At 45.0% G+C, this 20,429-nt stretch overlaps 1 protein-coding gene across 1 annotated transcript; it reads left to right on the top strand.

Moving 5' to 3' along the window:
• The first annotated feature begins 12,515 nt into the window (after positions 1–12,515).
• On the top strand, positions 12,516–19,892 carry ATP5MF (ATP synthase membrane subunit f). The gene is made up of 4 exons (XM_044302740.1): positions 12,516–12,654; positions 13,840–13,947; positions 15,698–15,814; positions 19,783–19,892. The coding sequence occupies exons 1-4, from the start codon at positions 12,639–12,641 to the stop codon at positions 19,809–19,811; spliced, it is 270 nt and encodes an 89-aa protein (XP_044158675.1). The 5' UTR covers positions 12,516–12,638; the 3' UTR covers positions 19,812–19,892.
• The last annotated feature ends 537 nt before the right edge of the window (positions 19,893–20,429 follow it).

Below are 20,429 nucleotides of genomic sequence, written 5' to 3'. Positions count from 1 at the left end.
ATATAGCATATTTCATCCGACCAATAAAAGAAAAGTGTTTTTAATACAAAAAAAGTCAACCTTCAAATAATTATGTTCAGTTATGCACTCAATACTTGGTCGGGAATCCTTTTGCAGAAATGACTGCTTCAATGCGGCGTGGCATGGAGGCAATCAGCCTGTGGCACTGCTGAGGTGTTATGGAGGCCCAGGATGCTTCGATAGCGGCCTTAAGCTCATCCAGGGTGTTGGGTCTTGCGTCTCTCAACTTTCTCTTCCCAATATCCCACAGATTCTCTATGGGGTTCAGGCCAATTGACCACAGTAATACCATGGTCAGTAAACCATTTACCAGTGGTTTTGGCACTGTGAGCAGGTGCCAGGTCGTGCTGAAAAATGAAATCTTTATCTCCATAAAGCTTTTCAGCAGATGGAAGCATGAAGTGCTCCAAAATCTCCTGATAGCTAGCTGCATTGACCCTGCCCTTGATAAAACACAGTGGACCAACACCAGCAGCTGACATGGCGCCCCAGACCATCACTGACTGTGGGTACTTGACACTGGACTTCAGGCATTTTGGCATTTCCCTCTCCCCAGTCTTCCTCCAGACTCTGGCACCATGATTTCCGAATGACATGCAAAATTTGCTTTCCAGTGCTGCTTCTCTGTAGCCCAGGTCAGGCGCTTCTGCCGCTGTTTCTGGTTCAAAAGTGGCTTGACCTGGGGAATGCGGCACCTGTAGCCCATTTCCTGCACATGCCTGTACACGGTGGCTCTGGATGTTTCTACTCCAGACTCAGTCCACTGCTTCCGCAGGTCCCCCAAGGTCTGGAATCGGTCCTTCTCCACAATCTTCCTCAGGGTCCGGTCACCTCTTCTCGTTGTGCAGCGTTTTCTGCCACACTTTTTCCTTCCCACAGACTTCCCACTGAGGTGCCTTGATACAGCACTCTGGGAACAGCCTATCCGTTCAGAAATGTCTTTGTGTCTTACCCTCTTGCTTGAGGGTGTCAATAATGGCCTTCTGGACAGCAGTCAGGTCGGCAGTCTTACCCATGATTGCGGTTTTGAGTAATGAACCAGGCTGGGAGTTTTTAAAAGTCTCAGGAATCTTTTGCAGGTGTTTAGAGTTAATTAGTTGATTCAGATGATTAGGTTAATAGCTCGTTTAGAGAACCTTTTCATGATATGCTAATTTTTTTAGATAGGAATTTTGAGTTTTCATGAGCTGTATGCCAAAATCATCAATATTAAAACAATAAAAGGCTTGAACTACTTCAGTTGTGTGTAATGAATCTAAAATATCTGAAAGTCTAATGTTTATCAGTACATTACAGAAAATAATGAACTTTATCACAATATGCAATTTTTTTTAGAAGGGCCTGTATTAGTCAGAGAATATATAGTCTATAAGACGTTCCTCTGGGGACACACTGGAATTTGCATTTGCACAATAAAGTCATACAGTTGAATGGTAGAAATACATTTTTTATGTTTACTTCACTTTATTTCTCACAATTATTTAACCCCATGTGCCCCAAACCATTTTTCACCTTCCTGCCCAGGCCATTTTTTGCAAATGTGACTTGTGTCACTTTATGTGGTAATAATTTTGGAACGCTTATACATATCTGAGCCATTCTGAGATTTTTTTCCTGTGACACATTGTACTTCATTACAGTGGTAAATTTGAGTCAATGTATTTCACCTTTATGTATTAAAAAAAAATCTAAAATTTACCAAAAATGTGGAAAAATTTGCAATTTTCTGTAACACAGCAAGGGTTAACATCCAAACAAAACTCTAAATCTATTACACTGATTCTGTAGTTTACAGAAACACCCCATATGTGGCTGTAAACTGCTGTAGAAACTTCCAAAAAGTAACCCCATTTTGTAAACTACAGGATAAGGTGACAATTTTTTGGGTACTATTTTGGGGTATATATGAATATTGCTCTTATATTACAAAAAAAAATGGATATTCTGGCACAGTTTTTGTTTTTTATAGAGCAAGTTGTTAAGGACGCGATATGTCAACTTTTTTTGTTTGCTTCAGTTTTACATAATAAAGCATTTTTTAAATAAAATCAGGTTTTTGTGTCTCCATATTCTGAAAGCCATTTTTTTTTTATTTTTCTGCCGATCGTCTTGTGTAGGTGCTCGTTTTTAGCAGAAAGAGTTGGCGTTTGTACTGGTATCTTTTTTGGGAAGATATGATTTTTTGATCCCTCAATAATACACTTTATGGGGCATGGCGACCAAGAAATTGGTTGTTTCGGCACAATTTGATTACATTTTTTTGACGGCATTTGCCTTAGGGGTAGATCATGTGATATTTTTTATAGAGCAGCTTGTTATAAGACACAGTGATACCTAAAATGTCTATGTGCCAGGATGATCTCCTCATTTAGATATCACCTGATATCTAAAGGAGGAGATCATCCTGGCACAGACAGAGGGCATTACAGGAAATGTAATACCACACTGTACTGTAAAGAGGAGTTACCAGACAACCCATTCAGGGGTTTTACCAGACATATGACTATGCTGACTGGATCGGAATCTGAAGTATTGTATGTTGAGTCTAGTTTTATGATGGCCCATAAGAGAGGACTGTAAGTTGAAAACACTGTGTCCTGAGGCCACTGTATCTTAAACCCTTGAGGACCGGGCTCATTTTCACCTTAAGGACCAGGCCACTTTTTGCTAATCTGACGTGTCACTTTATGTGGTGATAACTTTAAAATGCTTTTACTTATCCAGGCCATTCTGAGATTGTTTTCTCATCACGTATTGTACTTCATGGCAGTGGTAAAAATTTTTAAAAAATTAAATAAAAATTATTTATAAAAAAATTCCTAATTTACCAAAAATGTGGAAAAATTAGCTAATTTACAAATTTCAATTTCTCTTCTTTTATAATAGATAGTAAAACCTCCAAAAATAGTTATTACTTTACATTCCCCATATGTCTACTTCATGTTTGGATCATTTTGTGAATGCCATTTTATTTTTTGTAGTTTACAGAAACACCCCATATGTGGTCGTAAACTGCTGTACCGGCACACGTCAGGGCGCATAAGGAAAAGAATGCCATACGGTTTTTGGAAGGCAGATTTTGCTACAGTTTTTTTGACACCATGTCCCATTTGAAGCCCCCCTGATGCACCCCTAGAGTAGAAACTCCAAAAAGGGACACCATTTTAGAAACTACACCCCTCAAGGTATACAAAACTGATTTTACAAACTTTGTTAACCCTTTAGGTGTTCCACAAGAATTAATGGAAAATAGAGATAAAATTTCACTTTTTTGCCAGATGTTCCATTTTAATAATTTTTTTCCAGTTACAAAGCAAGGGTTAACAGCCAAAAAAACCTCAATATTTATGGCCCTGATTCTGTAGTTTATGATTCTGTAGTTTATAGAAACACCCCATATGTGGTCACAAACTGCTGTATCGGCACACGGCAGGGCGCAGAAGCAATGGAATGCCATACGGTTTTTGGAAGGCAGATTTTGCTGGACTGGTTTTTTGACACCATGTCCCATTTGAAGCCCCCCTGAAGCACCCCTAGAGTAGAAACTCCAGGATAGGGTGGCAGTTTTGTTGGTACTATTTTAGGGTACATGATTTTTGGTTGCTCTATATTGCACTTTTTGTGAGGCAAGGTAACAAGAAATAGCTTTGGAACAGTTTTTATTTTTTGTTATTTACAACATTCATCTAACAGGTATCATGTGGTATTTTTATAGAGCAGGTTGTCACAGACACGACAATACCAAATATGACTGATGAAAATAATAATTCTTTAGTGTCTCTATAGTCTGAAAGCCCTAGTTTTTTCAGTTTTTGGGCAATTATCTTGGGTGGGGTGTGATTTTTTAAGGATGAGATGACGGTTTGATTGGCACTATTTTGGGGTGCGTATGACTTTTTGATCGCTTGCTATTACACTTTTTGTGATGTAAGGTGACAAAAAATGGCTGTCTTTCATTTTTTTTTTTACGGTGTTCATCTGAGGGGTTACGTCATGTGATATTTTTATGGAGCAAGTTCTTACGGATGCGGCGATACCTAATAAGTAAATAAAAAAAGTATACATAAGTTTTACAAAATAAGCTTTTTGAAAACAAAAAAAATGATGTTTTAGTGTCTCCATATTATGAGCCATAGTTTTTTTTATTTTTTGGGAGATTGTCTTAGGTAGGGAGATTGTCTTTTTTTGTGGGAAGAGGTGATGGTTAGATTGGTACTATTTTTGTGGGCATACGCCTTTTTGATCGCTTGCTGTTGTAATTTTAGTGATGTAAGGTGACAAAAAAATGGTTTATTTAGCACAGGTTTTTTTTTCCGGTGTTCACTTGAGGGGTTAGGTCATGTGATATGTTTATAGAGCCGGTCGATACGGACGCGGCGATACCTAATATGTCTACTTTTTTTTTACTTGAAACTTTTAATTTTGGGGGGAAAACTTTATTTTTTAAACTTTTTTTCTTCACTTTACAATGCATTATAATACTTCTGTATTGGCATGCATTGGCTGTATGAGTAATACAGCTTCCTGCCTTTGAGATCCAGCCTCAGCCTATCAAAGACACAGGGAAGGGACACGCTTCTCCCTCTCCTGCCCCGCTGCAGCACAGCCATCTGTATCGCTGTTCTGAGGACAGCAATACAGATGACTATGGAGATAAGCGCTTTCACAATGGAAGCGCTCATCTCCCTGTGCCCTGCTGCCTCCTCCTACTTTCACCAGGGCCGCGCCGCCAGCTTGGAGGCGGGGGCGATTGCCCCGTCCCCCCCTGGATCCGCCAGTGGGCTGAGGCTGCCTAGCTGTCACGGAAGGTGTACAGGAAACAAGACAGTGCAAAATGAATATATGACTCACTGGATCCAAAACTAAGGAACAAAAGGGAGACCCCTGCATAAGACCTGGCACTCACCCTGACTGCTCAGCCTACGCGAAAATCCCAATGGTGGATGAACGCATATCCTCGTACCTCGACTGTATAACACCTGAACACCCTATAATAGTGAGGGGACACGACCACCGGCTCCCTACACTAGACACGGAGGGAGTCAGGGTCACCTGGGATCCAGCAAACAGAAAATCACAAATAAATGTACAGCACTTATCTTGTAGAAGGCTGGAAAATAGGATCAGCATGCACACACACTCCAGGAAGTTGTATAATCCGCACACTAATGCATTATGGGGAGGAATTCAAAGGGATGCAATCAGTCCAACTACATGACAGCTGAGAGAGGCTAACGAGATGAGGAACTGAAAACCAGAACAAAGAAAACTCAAGGAGGAGGTTCTGAAAGGCTTCTGTCAGAGCTTCTCAACTGTCTGGTTGTGACACTAGCGGGCTGCTGGGCCTATTTTCATGCAGGGGCCTGGAGCTGCAGCCTTACGTTAATCCGGCACTGTACTTTACTAGTGAATGGGAGTGCACTGGAGGATCTCTCCCAGTCCTCACTTACATATGCCTGCTTGGCCATTGAGCCAAACATGTGAACAGGGAGAAGGAAGAAGGTCTGTGTCAGATACCTCTGGCAGTGTGAGATTGTGGAACAGCTCTGCCTGTATAATGTTTATGCCTAAATTGTATTGGAACTGTCATTTGGCATTCCGGGCACTAGAGGCCACTGTTTTGCAGCTACAGCCAGCACACTCTGGGATTTATATATGCAAAGCAGATGATGACTCATGTAGGCTGCTTCTGAGAAAAAAACAGGGAGTCTGAGCTGATCTGACATGGTGGAAGGATTGTTCTGTGAGAGACTGAATCCGATTCCATCCTGGATTGCGGATGTCCGTCAGTGAATGGACACTCAGAGGAAGGAGAGTATCTGTTGTCCCCTGACTGGATCCAGCTCTTTGAAAGAGAGGTTATCCCAGGAAGATCATTTCCAGTGTGTGTGGACAAGAAACCTTATTATCAAGCAAGGTCGCACAGTTGCTGAGAGGTTGGTGGCCACCCCGGGTAAGCGGCATCCTAGGGCCCAGAACGGACGCAGGTCATTACACCTGGTTACTGATTATACGATACTGTGTGGCGCCTGAAGTAACAGAGACTAGCCTAGGCCTTGCATTAGTTAGATAGCTAGTGTTATATCTTTTGTTAGGCCTTACTGTACTGGACTGGGATGGGCAAAATACGGACCCCTTTACCTTTGTGTCCCTGTCAATGATCTCGGTAGTAAGCTTGGATTAAGTCTTGAACTGGTACCAGGAGGGTGAAGAAGAATGACAAACATGTGCCTTGTTCCAATTCACACTAGTTTAATTGCAGGGGAGCAACAGTTGATATAGGAGGGGTTGAACTTTCTTTACATCCAATCATATGTTATCATTTATCTCAACCTATACACATGAGCTCTGCATTAACATAATAGATGACTCATAGTAACAGCATTTGACCAATCAGGTATGGACACATAGGCTACCATGCATTTAACCCCTTAAGGACACATGACGTATCGGTACGGCATGTTTCCCGAGTCCTTAAGGACACATGACGTACCGGTACGTCATGTGTTGTTCCGATCACTGCCGTGCGGCCGGCTGTGATCGGAACAAGGTGCCTGCTCAAATCATTGAGCAGGCACCTCGGCTAAATGCGCGGGGGGGTCCCGTGACCCCCCCATGTCCGCGATCGCAACAAACCGCAGGTCAATTCAGACCTGCGGTTTGTTGCGCTTTCTGCAGTTTCTGATCGCTGCGGTCCCTGACCGCGGCGATCAGAAACTTTAGTGTGGCGAAAATATATATTTATCACCCCCCCCTGCACCTCTGAATGATTTTAGCCCGGTGGGAGGTGCAGGGGGGGTGTTGCGGGCGGTGGGGGCGGTGCGGGAGGCGGGCGGTGCGGCAGGCGGGATCGCGATCCCCCGCCCGCCTCCTATTGTGTAATCGTTGGTGTACAGTGGGTATACCAGGGTGCCAGCACATTGCTGGCACCCTGGTATAAACGGCTGACATCGGTGATGCGATGTCAGCCGTTTAACCCTTTCCATACAGCGGTCCGTACGGACCGCTGTATGGAAAAAGTTAACAGTAAGAGGGAGCTCCCTCCCTCTCCGATCGGGGGGCTGCAGTGCATTTGCAGCCCCCCGATGGAGAGGGAGAGAGCCCCCAGACAGCCCCCCAGAGCCCCGTCCTTACCCTTCCCCGTCTGCGCAGTTCTGACCATAACTGAGCAGACGGGGAAGGTTCCCATGGCAACAGGACGCCTGCTCAGGCGTCCTGCTGTCCATGGTGCTGAACAGATCTGTGCTGAAAGCATAGATCTGTTCAGTGTAAGTAAAATACAGTACAGAGCCCTATATAGAGTACAGTACTGTATTATACAGACATCAGACCCACGGGATCTTAAAGAACCAAGTGGGTCTGGGTCAAAAAAAAAGTGAAAATAAGGTAAAAATCAAAAAACACATTTATCACTGATTAAAAATTAAAAAAATAAAATTCCCTACACATGTTTGGTATCGCCGCGTCCGTAACGACCTGATCTATAAAACGGTCATGTTACTTTACCCGAACGGTGAACGCCATAAAAATAAAAAATAAAAAACTATGATGAAATTGAAATTTTGTCCACCTTACTTCCCAAAAAAAGGTAATAAAAGTGATCAAAAAAGTCGCATGTACGCCAAAATTGTAACAATCAAACCGTCATCTCATCCCGCAAAAAATGAGACCCTACTTAAGATAATCACCCAAAAACTGAAAAAACAATGGCTCTTAGACTATGGAGACACTAAAACATTTTTTTTGTTTTAAAAATGAAATCATTGTGTAAAACGTACATAAATAAAAAAAATTGTATACATATTAGGTATCGCCGCGTCCGTGACAACCTGCTCTATAAAATTACCACATGATCTAACCTGTCAGATGAATGTTGTAAATAAAAAAAATAAAAAACGCTGCCAAAAAAGCTATTTCTTGTTACCTTGCCGCACAAAAAGTGTAATATAGAGCAACCAAAAATCATATGTACCCTAAACTAGTACCAACAAAACTGCCACCCTATCCCGTAGTTTCTAAAATGGGGTCACTTTTTTGGAGTTTCTACTCTAGGGGTGCATCAGGGGGGCTTCAAATGGGACATGGTGTAAAAAAAAACAGTCCAGCAAAACCTGCCTTCCAAAAACCGTATGGCATTCCTTTCCTTCTGCGCCCTGCCGTGTGCCCGTACAGCGGTTTACGACCACATATGGGGTGTTTCTGTAAACTACAGAATCAGGGCCATAAATAATGAGTTTTGTTTGGCTGTTAAACCTTGCTTTGTAACTGGAAAAAAAAAATTAAAATGGAAAATCTGCCAAAAAAGTGAAATTTTTAAATTGTATCTCTATTTTCCATTAAATCTTGTGCAACACCTAAAGGGTTAACAAAGTTTGTAAAATCCGTTTTGAATACCTTGAGGGGTGTAGTTTCTTAGATGGGGTCACTTTTATGGAGTTTATAATCTGGGGGTGCATCAGGGGGCTTCAAATGGGACTTGGTGTCAAAAAACCGGTCCATAAAAATCAGCCTTCCAAAAAACAAACGGCGCACCTTTCCCTCTACGCCCCGCTGTGTGGCCGTACAGTAGTTTACGGCCACATATGGGGTGTTTCTGTAAACAGCAGAGTCAGGGCAATAAAGATACAGTCTTGTTTGGCTGTTAACCCTTGCTTTGTTAGTGGAAAAAATGGGTTAAAATGGAAAATTAGGCAAAAAAATGAAATTCTCAAATTTCATCGCCATTTGCCAATAACTCTTGTGCAACACCTAAAGGGTTAACGACGTATGTAAAATCAGTTTTGAATACCTTGAGGGGTGTAGTTTCTTAGATGGGGTCACTTTTAGGGAGTTTCTCCTCTAGGGGTGCATCAGGGGGCTTCAAATGGGACATGGTGTAAATAAACCAGTCCATAAAAATCAGCCTTCCAAAAACCAAACGGCGCTCCTTTCACTCTACACCCCGCTGTGTGGCCGTACAGTAGTTTACGGCCACATATTGGGTGTTTCTGTAAACGGCAGAGTCAGGGCAATAAAGATACCGTCTTGTTTGGCTGTTAACCCTTGCTTTGTTAGTGGAAAAAATGGGTTAAAATGAAAAATTAGACAAAAAAATAAAATTCTCAAATTTCCTCCCCATTTGCCAATAACTCTTGTGCAACACCTAAAGGGTTAACAACGTATTCAAAATCAGTTTTGAATACCTTGAGGGGTGTAGTTTCTTAGATGGGGTCATTTTTGGGTGGTTTCTATTATGTAAGCCTCGCAAAGTGACTTGAGACCTGAACTGGTCCCTAAAAATTGAGTTTTTGTAAATTTCTGAAAAATTTCAAGATTTGCTTCTAAACTTCTAAGCCTTATAACATCCCCAAAAAATAAAATATCATTCCCAAAATAATTCAAACATGAAGTAGACATATGGGGAATGTAAAGTCATCCAAATTTTTGGGGGTATTACTATGTATTACAGAAGTAGAGAAACTGGAACTTTGAAATTTGCAAATTTTTCCAAATTTTTGTTAAATTTGATATTTTTTGGTGCAAAAAATATAATTTTTTTGACTTCATTTTACCAGTGTCATGAAGTACAATATGTGACGAAAAAACAATCTCAGAATGGCCTGGATAAGTCAAAGCGTTTTAAAGTTATCAGCACTTAAAGTGACTCTGGTCAGATTTGCAAAAAATGGCCTGGTCCTTAAGGTGAAATAGGGCTGTGTCCTTAAGGGGTTAAAACTATGATGACCTTATAAGGTGAAGCTCTTCAAACTTTAGGAATGTTTGGGTATCTTGAAACAGCTCAGGAAGTTTCTCACATTCCAAAGGGGGAAGGGAGATCTTGAAACAGATGTACTGGTCAGATATAATCCATAATACACGTTTACTTAGAAAGACAAAATGGAGTTACCTATATCCCATCAGACTGCAGCACAGTAATTGACTTGCAGGCTCTGCTGCGTCTGCCACCGGTTAGGTGTGTCCTCTATAGCGGCACAGCGCGACTTTCAGGCTCTGCTGTGTGCGCCAACGGGCTAGGCCTGTCCCTCGGACAGGGACGGTGACTGTGGGCCTGGGGGTATTACTTATTCTGTGTTATTACTATTGTTGCAACTGTTCTTGCATATAAAGCTGGTGTCAGTGTCGCTTTCCTTGTTTGTGACTTCGCTGTATCCTGGGGAGCCCACCCCGGTACAAGGCTTACAGCAGCAGCTTTTCCCCTAAGAACAAAAAGACTGGGTCCAGTCGGGAGGCCCCATACTCATTATATGGTTGCCAAACCTGCCAAAAACATGATCAGATACCTTACCCTAACAGAGACACTGTTGTTAAATCTAACTGATGCTGCATAGACGATCAAGCCCCTCTGGTGACCTCTGACCCCGCTCTCTCTCCATATACTGTATATATAGACCACCACTTTCTGATTTTCTTATTGGCAGAGTCCAAGTGCTGCAGCACTGGATACTATACTGTGTATACTGGGTGCAGACAGCTCTGTACACTGTGTAGTGGCCGTACCAGGGCATTTCAGCTCAGTCCCCATTCAAGTGGATGGGGAGTCAGAAACTACACTGTTCGTACATTATTAGCTTCCAGTTCAGCAGCTGCCCAAAATAGCTGATTGTGGGGGTGTCGGGGGTCGGACTCTCACCAAAATGATATTGATGACCTCTAGTGAGAATAGGCCATCAATCTCTATAGCCCTGAGAACCCCTTCAAAGAGGCTCACCATTCAGGGCTGTGCAGTGTCCAGGCCCCTTTACTTCTGGCCTCAACCACAATAGGGGAAGCTTTAGGACAACTCTGAAATAAACCAATTGTCTTAGGCAAAACATTTATCTTGAAGTCTCAAACACAACGCATTTCAGGCTGGCCTTACATGTGCTGTATTTGAGAACGGTAAATAAAGTTTTGACAAACCCTTATGACTTATTTGGTGTTTTATGCAACTCTGATGTCCTGGCAAATCTGCCCCTGGCTCTCTTCTCATAAGGAGAACAATTCAGGCTTTGTTCACCCTAGCATCATTTTGTGTCTGGTTTCACAAAATCAATGACAGATTCACCAAGTTCTGGATCATGTTTGTTTTGGACCTCTTTGTTGTGCTGTTCCTCTTTTATTCCCCCTAAAAATGTATGAATTAGGCTAAGGTTACCCTGAGGTCTTTTTGTACTGTTAAGTGTTAGCTGTGGTCCGCAAGATTGCATACAACTCTGTGTATTCCTTTGGACTGCAGTCATAGTTAAAGAATTGAAAAAAAAAAGAATTGAAAAAAGTCTCCATGTAGCCCAGGCCTTCAAGGGGTTGTCCATATGGTTTAAAACAGAGATGCCCAATCTGCGGCGCTCGAGCTGTTGCAAAACTACAACTCGCTAGCCTACAGCAGGGCATGGTGGGAGTTGTAGTTTTATAACAGCTGGAGGGCAACAGGTTGGACATCCCTGGTTTTAAATAATACCAGGACTGTTACTGTGACGAGGGGACATCCTCTGCGTCTGGAGGAAAGAAGGTTTGTACACAAACATAGAAGAGGATTCTTTACGGTAAGAGCAGTGAGACTATGGAACTCTCTGCCTGAGGAGGTGGTGATGGTGAGTACAATAAAGGAATTCAAGAGGGGCCTGGATGTATTTCTGGAGTGTAATAATATTACAGGTTATAGCTACTAGAGAGGGGTAGTTGATCCAGGGATTTATTCTGATTGGAGTCGGGAAGGAATTTTTTATTCCCCTAAAGTGGGGAAAATTGGCTTCTACCTCACAGGGTTTTTGCCTTCCTCTGGATCAACTTGCAGGATGACAGGCCGAACTGGATGGACAAATGTCTTTATTCGGCCTTATGTACTATGTTACTATGTTACAATATGGCAGGGCTGGCCAACCTGCGGCACTTCAGCTGTTGTAAAACTACAATTCCCACCATGCCCTGCTGTAGGCTGATAGCTGTAAGCAGTCTAGGCATGCTGGGAATTGTAGTTTTGCAACAGCTGGAGAGCAGCAGGTTGGCCAGCCTTGCAATAAGGTATCACATGATATCATCGACTCCCTAGCTGCAGCTCCCGTTCCGATGCTTCAAGCCTCCATGACGGTCTCTGCTTCTTGGTTCCTCTTAACACGCAGAAAAAGGCTGAAGCCAATGACTAGAATCGGTAGAACGTATTTTGTTATTTTACTTCATGGCTGGACAACCCAACTTGGTATTACCAGCACATTTATTCAGATATTTCTTGAAGGAGTAAATTAGGGAACACAGAAAAGATGCTCCATAAATGCTATAATCTGGGGAATAAAAGGGCTAGCTAGGTAACTTTGTAGTAGTGCGATTTTTCATCCCATATTTGCCACTTGTACAAATTGAATTACATTTTGATAAGTCAAATAAAATGGATTGCTGATTGCTTGCTTCAGTCCTTTTCTACTGTGTGCTGCTGTCATGAACATAAAATGACAAAGAGAAAATATATTCATTCAGCGTCCACTACCAATATGGAGGATACAAGCTAATTTGCCTCCAGCAATATGGAGGATACCCTGGTATGACCGGATGTGACGTCACCGCCCGGCTTCCTGTTCTTCCCCTTTCCCGGAGGTGTCTCTGTGTCTTCATTCCTGCGCGTCAGTGTCATTCCGGAGGACAAAATGGCGGACAAGATCGGTAAGTGAGCGCGGCGAGTCGGCGTGGTTCTGCCCGGACACAGGTGCAGCCGCCGGGCAGCAGGACCATGGAGCGGCCGCCGGCGGCCCGGTAACTGACGCCGCTAGTGTACAGACGTGTGCTGGCCTTGTGCACGTTGTAATGCCGCATCTTCTCTCTGTACAGGCACCCTTCCAGCACGGGTATGGGGAGGCTGCATACGGCGGATTATGGGGCCCCTGATTGTTACACCAGGAAGGGCCCTCCGCCTGACCTCAGGGACGTTGGGCTTGGCACAGGAAGGGGTCACCTTGTCCTGTCCTCAGTGTATCGGCCTGTGCAGGAGGGCTCTGCCCTCACACCTGATGACTATGAATTACCTGTCAGGATTCTCCTGTTTTCTCAGATCCGTTGGGTTTTCCTATCTGGGATACTGATGTTATATCGCTAGGATATGTCTGACCCCTGCACCTCTCTCCAGAAGGAGTGTGTGCTGATCCTGCACCGCCATGGCAGTGCCATAAAAGCCAAGCACCGGCTGCCGTATTTCTGGCAGACCAGTAGTGGTGACTGGTGTGCCCTCCTTCACTTCAGGGGCCCCGTTCTGGAGACAGGAGCGGGTCCCTCCTGTAGGACCTGCTCCTATCTTACATTGATAGTTTGCCCTAATAACATACCCTCAGCGTCCCAGATGGGAATAGCCCTCTGATGTGCACAATGTCACTGGAGGTGTGTGGCCCCTGAGCTCAGCGGTGCATTGGCATATACAGGAGGCTATAGTATAGGGGCTCTCCGCCCCACAGACTGCTGGTAATATTACATGATACAATTGCTGTGTGCTCATACCAACGTACGGTATTTCTTCTCTGTGGCTGTACCATTATTTTTGCGGCTCATACGTGGAACTATTCACTTCAATAGGGCTGCCAAAACTGGAAGTGACCCCATGTGCATTCTGTGTCCGCATGGCCGTTCCGCCAGAAAATGTCTTCTTATTGTCCGCATTGCGGCCAAGGTCGGACTGTTCTGCAAAAACGCGGGATGCACACAACTGGTATCCGTGTTTTGCGGCTGTGCATGAGCCCAAAGGGAATATACACATTAGGAGCGCCCACACGGGTCGGGCCCTTGGTGATGACCTTACTAGGCACGGTGTGATGCCGCGTAGCTCTGTTTCTAGATCTCACTGTGTACTTGTCTTTTCAGTTCCCTTGGCAGAGAAGCGCCTCCTGGATGTTAAGCTCGGACAGCTGCCAAACTGGCTCGCCACATGTAACTTCACTCCAAATGGAATATTTTCTTCGCTTCGCCGAGGTCAGAATAAGAATGTTCTTCTTTTGTAGAGTTGAATGTTATTCTTTGGGCCCCAAGAAGCCCTGTTATACAGACACACCATTTACCCGAAAATCCTGTATCCACCTCAATACTGTTAAGACACTTGGCTCTGAACACCCACAGATCTTGAAAACGGGACGGAGGGGGGTTCTTTGTTACCTCGCTCTTGGTGCAGATCTGGCCTCACATTTGCAGCCGTTCACCTTCAAGGTGATCGGAGGTTCTGGGACATTCTAAATCAGGGATGTCAAACTCGTGGCCCTCCAGCTGTTGCAAAACTACAACTCCCATCATGCCTGGGCATACTACAGCTATCAGGCAAAACTACAACTCCCATCATGCCTGGCCATACTACAGCTATCAGGGAATGATGGGAGTTGTAGTTTTGCAACATCTGGAGGGCCATGAGTTTGACATCCATGTTCTAAATGATAGCATGCAGACATTTCTGTAAGGCCCCATGCACACGGCCGTGTTTCACAGCCGTGTGCGGGCCGTGGAACCGCGGCCTGGATCCCTCCTGAGAGCAGGAGCGCACGGCTTCACTGGTTGCTATGACACCGTGCGCTCCCTGCTGCCACCGCAATACAGTAATACACTGGTATGATCTATACCAGTGTATTACTGTACTGTGCCGGCAGCAGGGAGCGCATGGCGTCATAGTAACCAGTGACGCCGTGCGCTCCTGCTCTCAGGAGGGATCCAGGCCGCGGTTCCACAGCCCGCACACGGCTGTGAAACACGGCCGTGTGCATGGGGCCTAACTCCCATTCATCTCATAGATGTTCAGTTGCCTCTTCGCTAGCAGATCCACCATCAGTTCTGGGACCCGCACCTAGGTGGAGAATGGGCGTCCCCCTAACTAGCTTGCTGATACGATGGCTGCATCCAGGTGGAGGGTAAACGAGAGGTGGCTACACCTGTGCTTGGCTCTCTGTGTTCACTTCTATTGGAGTCATAGAACCGGGCAGGTCGGGGGCTGGGGGAACCACCTGTCAGACATTTATGGTCAATGTTGGCCTATGAATATTTAAAGGGGTTTTCTAGGAATACATAATTTCTAACAGGTGCCAGCAGCCTGTTACCCCAACTGTTTTCTGCCACTACTGTCCTCCAAATTGGCTCCAGCGTCTCCATCTTCCTGTGCAGGGTTTGTTTTCTTCCACGGCATGCGCTTATTCACCTGATCTAATTCAGTGGTGACGTGTCTGTGGACCAGAAGATGGAGACGAGGGAGGCAGCACAGAGGACCGGAGTGTCAGGGTAAGTAACTCAGTAAGTATAATCCTTGAGGGGGGGGGGGGGGGGGGAGGCTGTTGTGTATTCCAGGACAATCCCTTTAAGTCTTATCTGCCACCCCGATCCTCCAGCTCCTAAGTCTACACTGTCCTTGTAGAATTAAATACCGACGTCTGGATGTCTATAGGTACTGGGTGGTCTGCAAGTGGTTAAATTCAGGACTGGAGGATTGTGCTACAGACCAGTGGGTAATTTGACTCCACCATTGACCTCACTGGAGAAAATGCACAGCCATTCTGCCACATAAATAGAACCACACCACAGGTCCGTTTCCACGCTTCTTTTTCAGCCGCGTTTGGATAAGATTTGTTAGTATCTCATTCACTTTGCCGACACTGTAATACACCGCAGATTGTCCACCCACATATCAGGACAGAAAAGGCGAAGGCATATCCGCTAAATGAAACCTGACTTCTTTTTAATTACTTAGGTCACGATCGATACTATAACAAGTACGTCAACGTGAAGAAGGGAGGAATCGGAGGCATTGCCATGGTGCTTGCTGCTTACATTGTATTGAGCTACACCTGGGAGTATGATCACATCAGTAAGTGGCTTTAAAGAAAACTCTACTGTAGGGGCAGAATAAGGCCCTGTTCTCACACCCCGGCGACACTGCTGCAAATAGGTGAACGACCTGTACAATGAATCTACTGTAGGGGAAGAATAAGGTTCCCATCTGAGACAATAGGGGCATATCGCTAGGATAAAGTGCGGGTCTCACCTCTGGGACCCACACCTACACTGAGAACAGAGCGGGGAAGGTGGTTGTCCAGAGGACCTCCAGCCACCACTAAGCACCATCGCTCCCATTCATTTCTATGGGGCTGGTGGAAATAGCCGAGCCAGCTCCCATTCATTTCTATGGGGCTGTTTTCGGCAGCCCCATAGAAATGAATGCAGGGCAGATGTGCGTTTGCACAACTTTCACAACTTTAGGGCCTCTATATACTAAGATGGGAAACCCCCTTAAACCCCTCAACAGAAAAATTAAATTGGAGAAATCATCCTGAAAATGTTACATCCTACAAACTTTATTGTAGATTTTTAATTTGTCTGAAGTTTTAGTTTGTGCACAAGGGCATTTTTTTAACCCTCCTAGTGACATGACTAATTTTAGTCTTAAAGAGGTTATCCAGGAAAAGATATTGATGACCTGTTCTCAGGATAGGTCATCAATATCAGATCTGCAGAGGTCCGACACGCAGGACCCCTGCTGATCAGCGGTTGGAAGAGGCTGGGCACTGTGGCTAGGTAATTATCTTTTCCAGGATAACATAGAAACATAGAATGTGACTGCAGATAAGAACCATTTGGCCCATATAGTCTGCCCAATATACTGAATACTATGGATAGCCCCTGGCCCTATCTTATATAAAGGATGGCCTTATGCCTATCCCATGCATGCTTAAACTCCTTCACTGTATTTGCAGCTACCACTTCTGCAGGAAGGCTATTCCATGCATCCACTACTCTCTCAGTAAAGTAATACTTCCTGATGTTACTTTTAAACCTTTGCTGCAAATAACCCTTTTAAGGACCAGTAACCTTTTCCCCCCTCTGTGCTCCAGCGGTCATAATTGAATTTTTTTTTTTTCCTCCAATTTAGCTGTGAGGCCCTGAATTGTGTGTCTCTGCCCATCCTTGCATCTACAGAATTGTACTGGCATAATTATGCCAGCGGGTTAAAGAGGGGTTCTTGGAGTCTGGCACAAAACCTTTTTAAAACTGTTTCTTATACCTAACACAGGTAGTAGAAGCAGTAGCTCCATCCGCTACACCAGTCATCAGCAACCTTCGGCACTCCAGCTGCTGTGAGACTACAACTCCCAGCATGCTCTTACTCGTCTGTTCTTGTAACTTCCATAGAAGTGAAAGAAGGATTCTGGGAGTTGTAGTTTCAGTGGAAATGGGAATGCCCAAGATTGCTGATCCCTGCACTACACAATGGCCAGAGCTACTGCAGAACCTGTGGGATGCTGGACCCCCACCCAGCAAATATTGACAGCCTGCCCTGAGTATAAGCTGTCCATATAAAGGTAGCAAAAAACCCGGTATTCCAGTGTGCACTAGACAGATGACTTACTGATGATAGACCATCAATATGGAAGTAAAAAAAAACTTTAATCATTCTAATAGCTGCGGATCCACAATACACGGACACCGTTCCATGGGCAGTCCGCATCATGGATACGGACCCATTCACTTCAATGGGTCCAGAGATGCGCAACAGAAGCACGGAGCGAAGCACTGCGGAGTGTTTGGGTCCGCGATCCGCTGCCCCACGGACGGTGTCTGTGCTTTGCGGGCCGCAGCACGGCCACGGGGCGCACATGTTCGTGTGCAGGAGGACTAAATCTGTGTTAGTGAGCACTTCTCCTTTGCCGAGATAATCCATCCCACCTCACAAGTGTGGCATATCAAGGTGCTGATTAGACAGCATGAATATTGCACAGATGTGCCTTAGACTTCCCGCAATAAAAGCCCACTCTGAAATGTGCGGTTTTGAATTATGGGGGGTCACAAAATAAGTCAGTATCTGGTGTGGCCACCATTTGCCTCACACAGTGCAACACATCTCCGTCGCATAGAGTTGATCAGGTTGTTGATTGTGGCCTGTGGAACGTTGGTCCACTCCTCTTCAATAGCTGTGCAAAGTTGCAGAATATTGGCAGGAACTGAAACTCGCTGTCGTATACGCCGATCCAGAGGATCCCAAGCATGCTCAGTGGGTGACATGTCCGGTGAGTATGCTGGCCATGCAAGAACTGGGATGTTTTCAGCTTCCAGGAATTGTGTACAGATCCTTGCAATATGGGGCCGTGCATTATCATGCTGCAACATGAGGTGATGGTCGTGGATGAATGGCACAACAATGGGCCTCGGGATCTCGTCATTGTATCTCTGGGCATTCAAAATGCCATTAATAAAATCCACTTGTGTTCGTTGTCCATAACATACGCCTGCCCATACCATAACCCCAACGTCACCATGGGCCACTCGATCCACAACCTTGACGTCAACAAACTGCTCACCCACATGACGAAACACACGCTGTCTGCCATCTGCCCAGAACAGTGAAAACCGGGACTCATGCGTGAACAGAACGCCTCTCCAACATGCCAGACACCATAGAATGTGAGCATTTGCCCACTCAAGTCGGTTACAACGACAACCTGCAGTCAGGTCCAGACCCGATGAGGATGACGAGCATGCAGATAAGCTTCCCCGAGACAGTTTCTGACAGTTTGTGCAGAATTTCTTTGGTTATGCAAATCGATTGTTGCTGCAGCTTTCCGGGTGTCTGGTCTCAGAAGATCATGGAAGTGAACGTGCTGGATGTACTGCCAAATTCTCTGAAATGCCTTTGGAGACGGCTTATGGTAGAGAAAGGAAACATTCATTGCACGGGCAACAGCTCTGGTAGACATTCCTGCAGTTAGCATGGCATTACACTCCCTCAAACATTGTGACATCTGTGGCATTGTGCTGTGTGATCAAACTGCACATTTCAGAGTGGCCTTTTATTGTGGGCAGTCTAAGGCACACGTGTGCAATATTCATGCTGTCTAATCGGCACCTTGATATGCCACACCTGTGAGGTGGGATGGATTATCTTTGAAAAGGAGAAGTGCTCACTAACACAGATTTAGGCCGAATGCACACGGCCGTGAGCGGTCCATGGTATCCCGGCCTGGCATCCTGCTGAGAGCAGGAGCGCACGGCGTCATTGGTTGCTATGACGCTGTGTGCTTCATGTTGCCACTGCACTATAGTAATACACTCGTATGACCTATACAAGTGTATTACTAGTGCAGCGGCATAGCAACCAATGACTCCATTCGCTCCTGCTCTCAGCGGGATACCACGGCTGTGTGCATTTGGCCTTAGACAGATTTGTGAACAATATTTAGTGGGTCTTTTGTGTATGTAGAAAATGTTTCAGATCTTTGAGTTCAGCTGATGCAAAGTGGGAGCAAAACCAAAAGTGTTGCGTTTATATTTTTGTTCTGTGTGTGTGTATGTATGTATGTATATATATATATATAATAATATTCTACACACCCCTGTTAAAATGTCAAGTTTCTGTGATGTAAAAAAATGAGACAAAGATAAATCATTTCAGTGTTAAGGGGTGGGGTGCTGTGGAGGTCACTGTTTTGGGGGCGGGGTGCTGTGGAGGTCACTGTAATAGTGGATAGTGTTATCTTTTAACGAGACACACACACATTAATCAAAATAGATTATACTCTAGCGAAGCCGGGTCCGGCTAAAATATACCGTATTTTTTGAGAAGGAAAATAAGAAAAAAAATATTTTCAACAAAAATGGCCTGCAATGTAAAAATGGCGGCATTTTCCCCATAAGACGCACTGCCATTCCCCCTCCCCTGCCCCCCCCCCCCCCCTTTGGGGAGGGGGCGGGGGAGTGCATCTTATGGGGCGAAAAATATGATATATTAAAATCCTGTGATTTGCCTATATCCTATAGTTACTTTGTTTGCTTCTTTTGTAGAGCACGACCGCTGGAGAAAGTACCACTGACCACAAGAGTCCTCACAAAGTACACAAGAACCTTCTCTATCTGCTCTGTAGTAAATCTATTAAAGCAATTCTGGCTGTGTAGTCTTTTCTCTATGCTTGATCGCGTGCTAATCTCAAGTTATTCTTCAAAAGGAGGGTCAATACATTGTCTTTAGAAGTGTCCATTAACCCCTTAAGGACCACTGCCATCATGTACGTCAAAGCTGAATGTGACTTAAGGACCAGCGATGTACATGTACAGCACAAGGGCCACCGGGTGCTGGGAGGGAATTGGGGCACGATGGCTGCTCTTACTGGCAGGCAGCCTTGCCAGGTAAGAGCAGCATGGTGCAGCACCGCCCCCTGCAGCTCCAAGCGCTGTGATTGGCTGGTCAGTGAAGACTGGCACATCGCAGCTCTGGAAGTGGCATGGGGTTGTGGGGAGGGGGGGGTCCGGGGGTGAACCGGTCAACACCTGTCTCCTCCGAGGTGAGGCCAGGGGACACCAGCATTTGGCATCCCCTGCCAGCACTGCAATTGGCTGGAACAATGCTCCAGCCAATGGCACTGCTATAGCTGCACAGGAAAGGGCTGAACCTCCCATTCTAGCAGGTGACTGCATACAGAGAGGTTCTGTGC

This window comes from Bufo gargarizans, chromosome 8 (assembly GCF_014858855.1).
Source record: "Bufo gargarizans isolate SCDJY-AF-19 chromosome 8, ASM1485885v1, whole genome shotgun sequence".
NCBI classification, from domain to species: Eukaryota; Metazoa; Chordata; class Amphibia; order Anura; family Bufonidae; genus Bufo; species Bufo gargarizans.
The sequence above is the reverse complement of the archived record's forward strand: the minus strand, read 5'-3'. Positions and strand labels throughout refer to the sequence as shown.

Bases quoted from the DNA above. Each gene is read 5' to 3' on its own strand.
- ATP5MF (XM_044302740.1), top strand. The intron at 13,948-15,697 runs GTCAGAATAAGA...TTAATTACTTAG, and splicing joins ATTTTCTTCGCTTCGCCGAG to GTCACGATCGATACTATAAC. The intron at 15,815-19,782 runs GTAAGTGGCTTT...CTTCTTTTGTAG, and splicing joins CTGGGAGTATGATCACATCA to AGCACGACCGCTGGAGAAAG.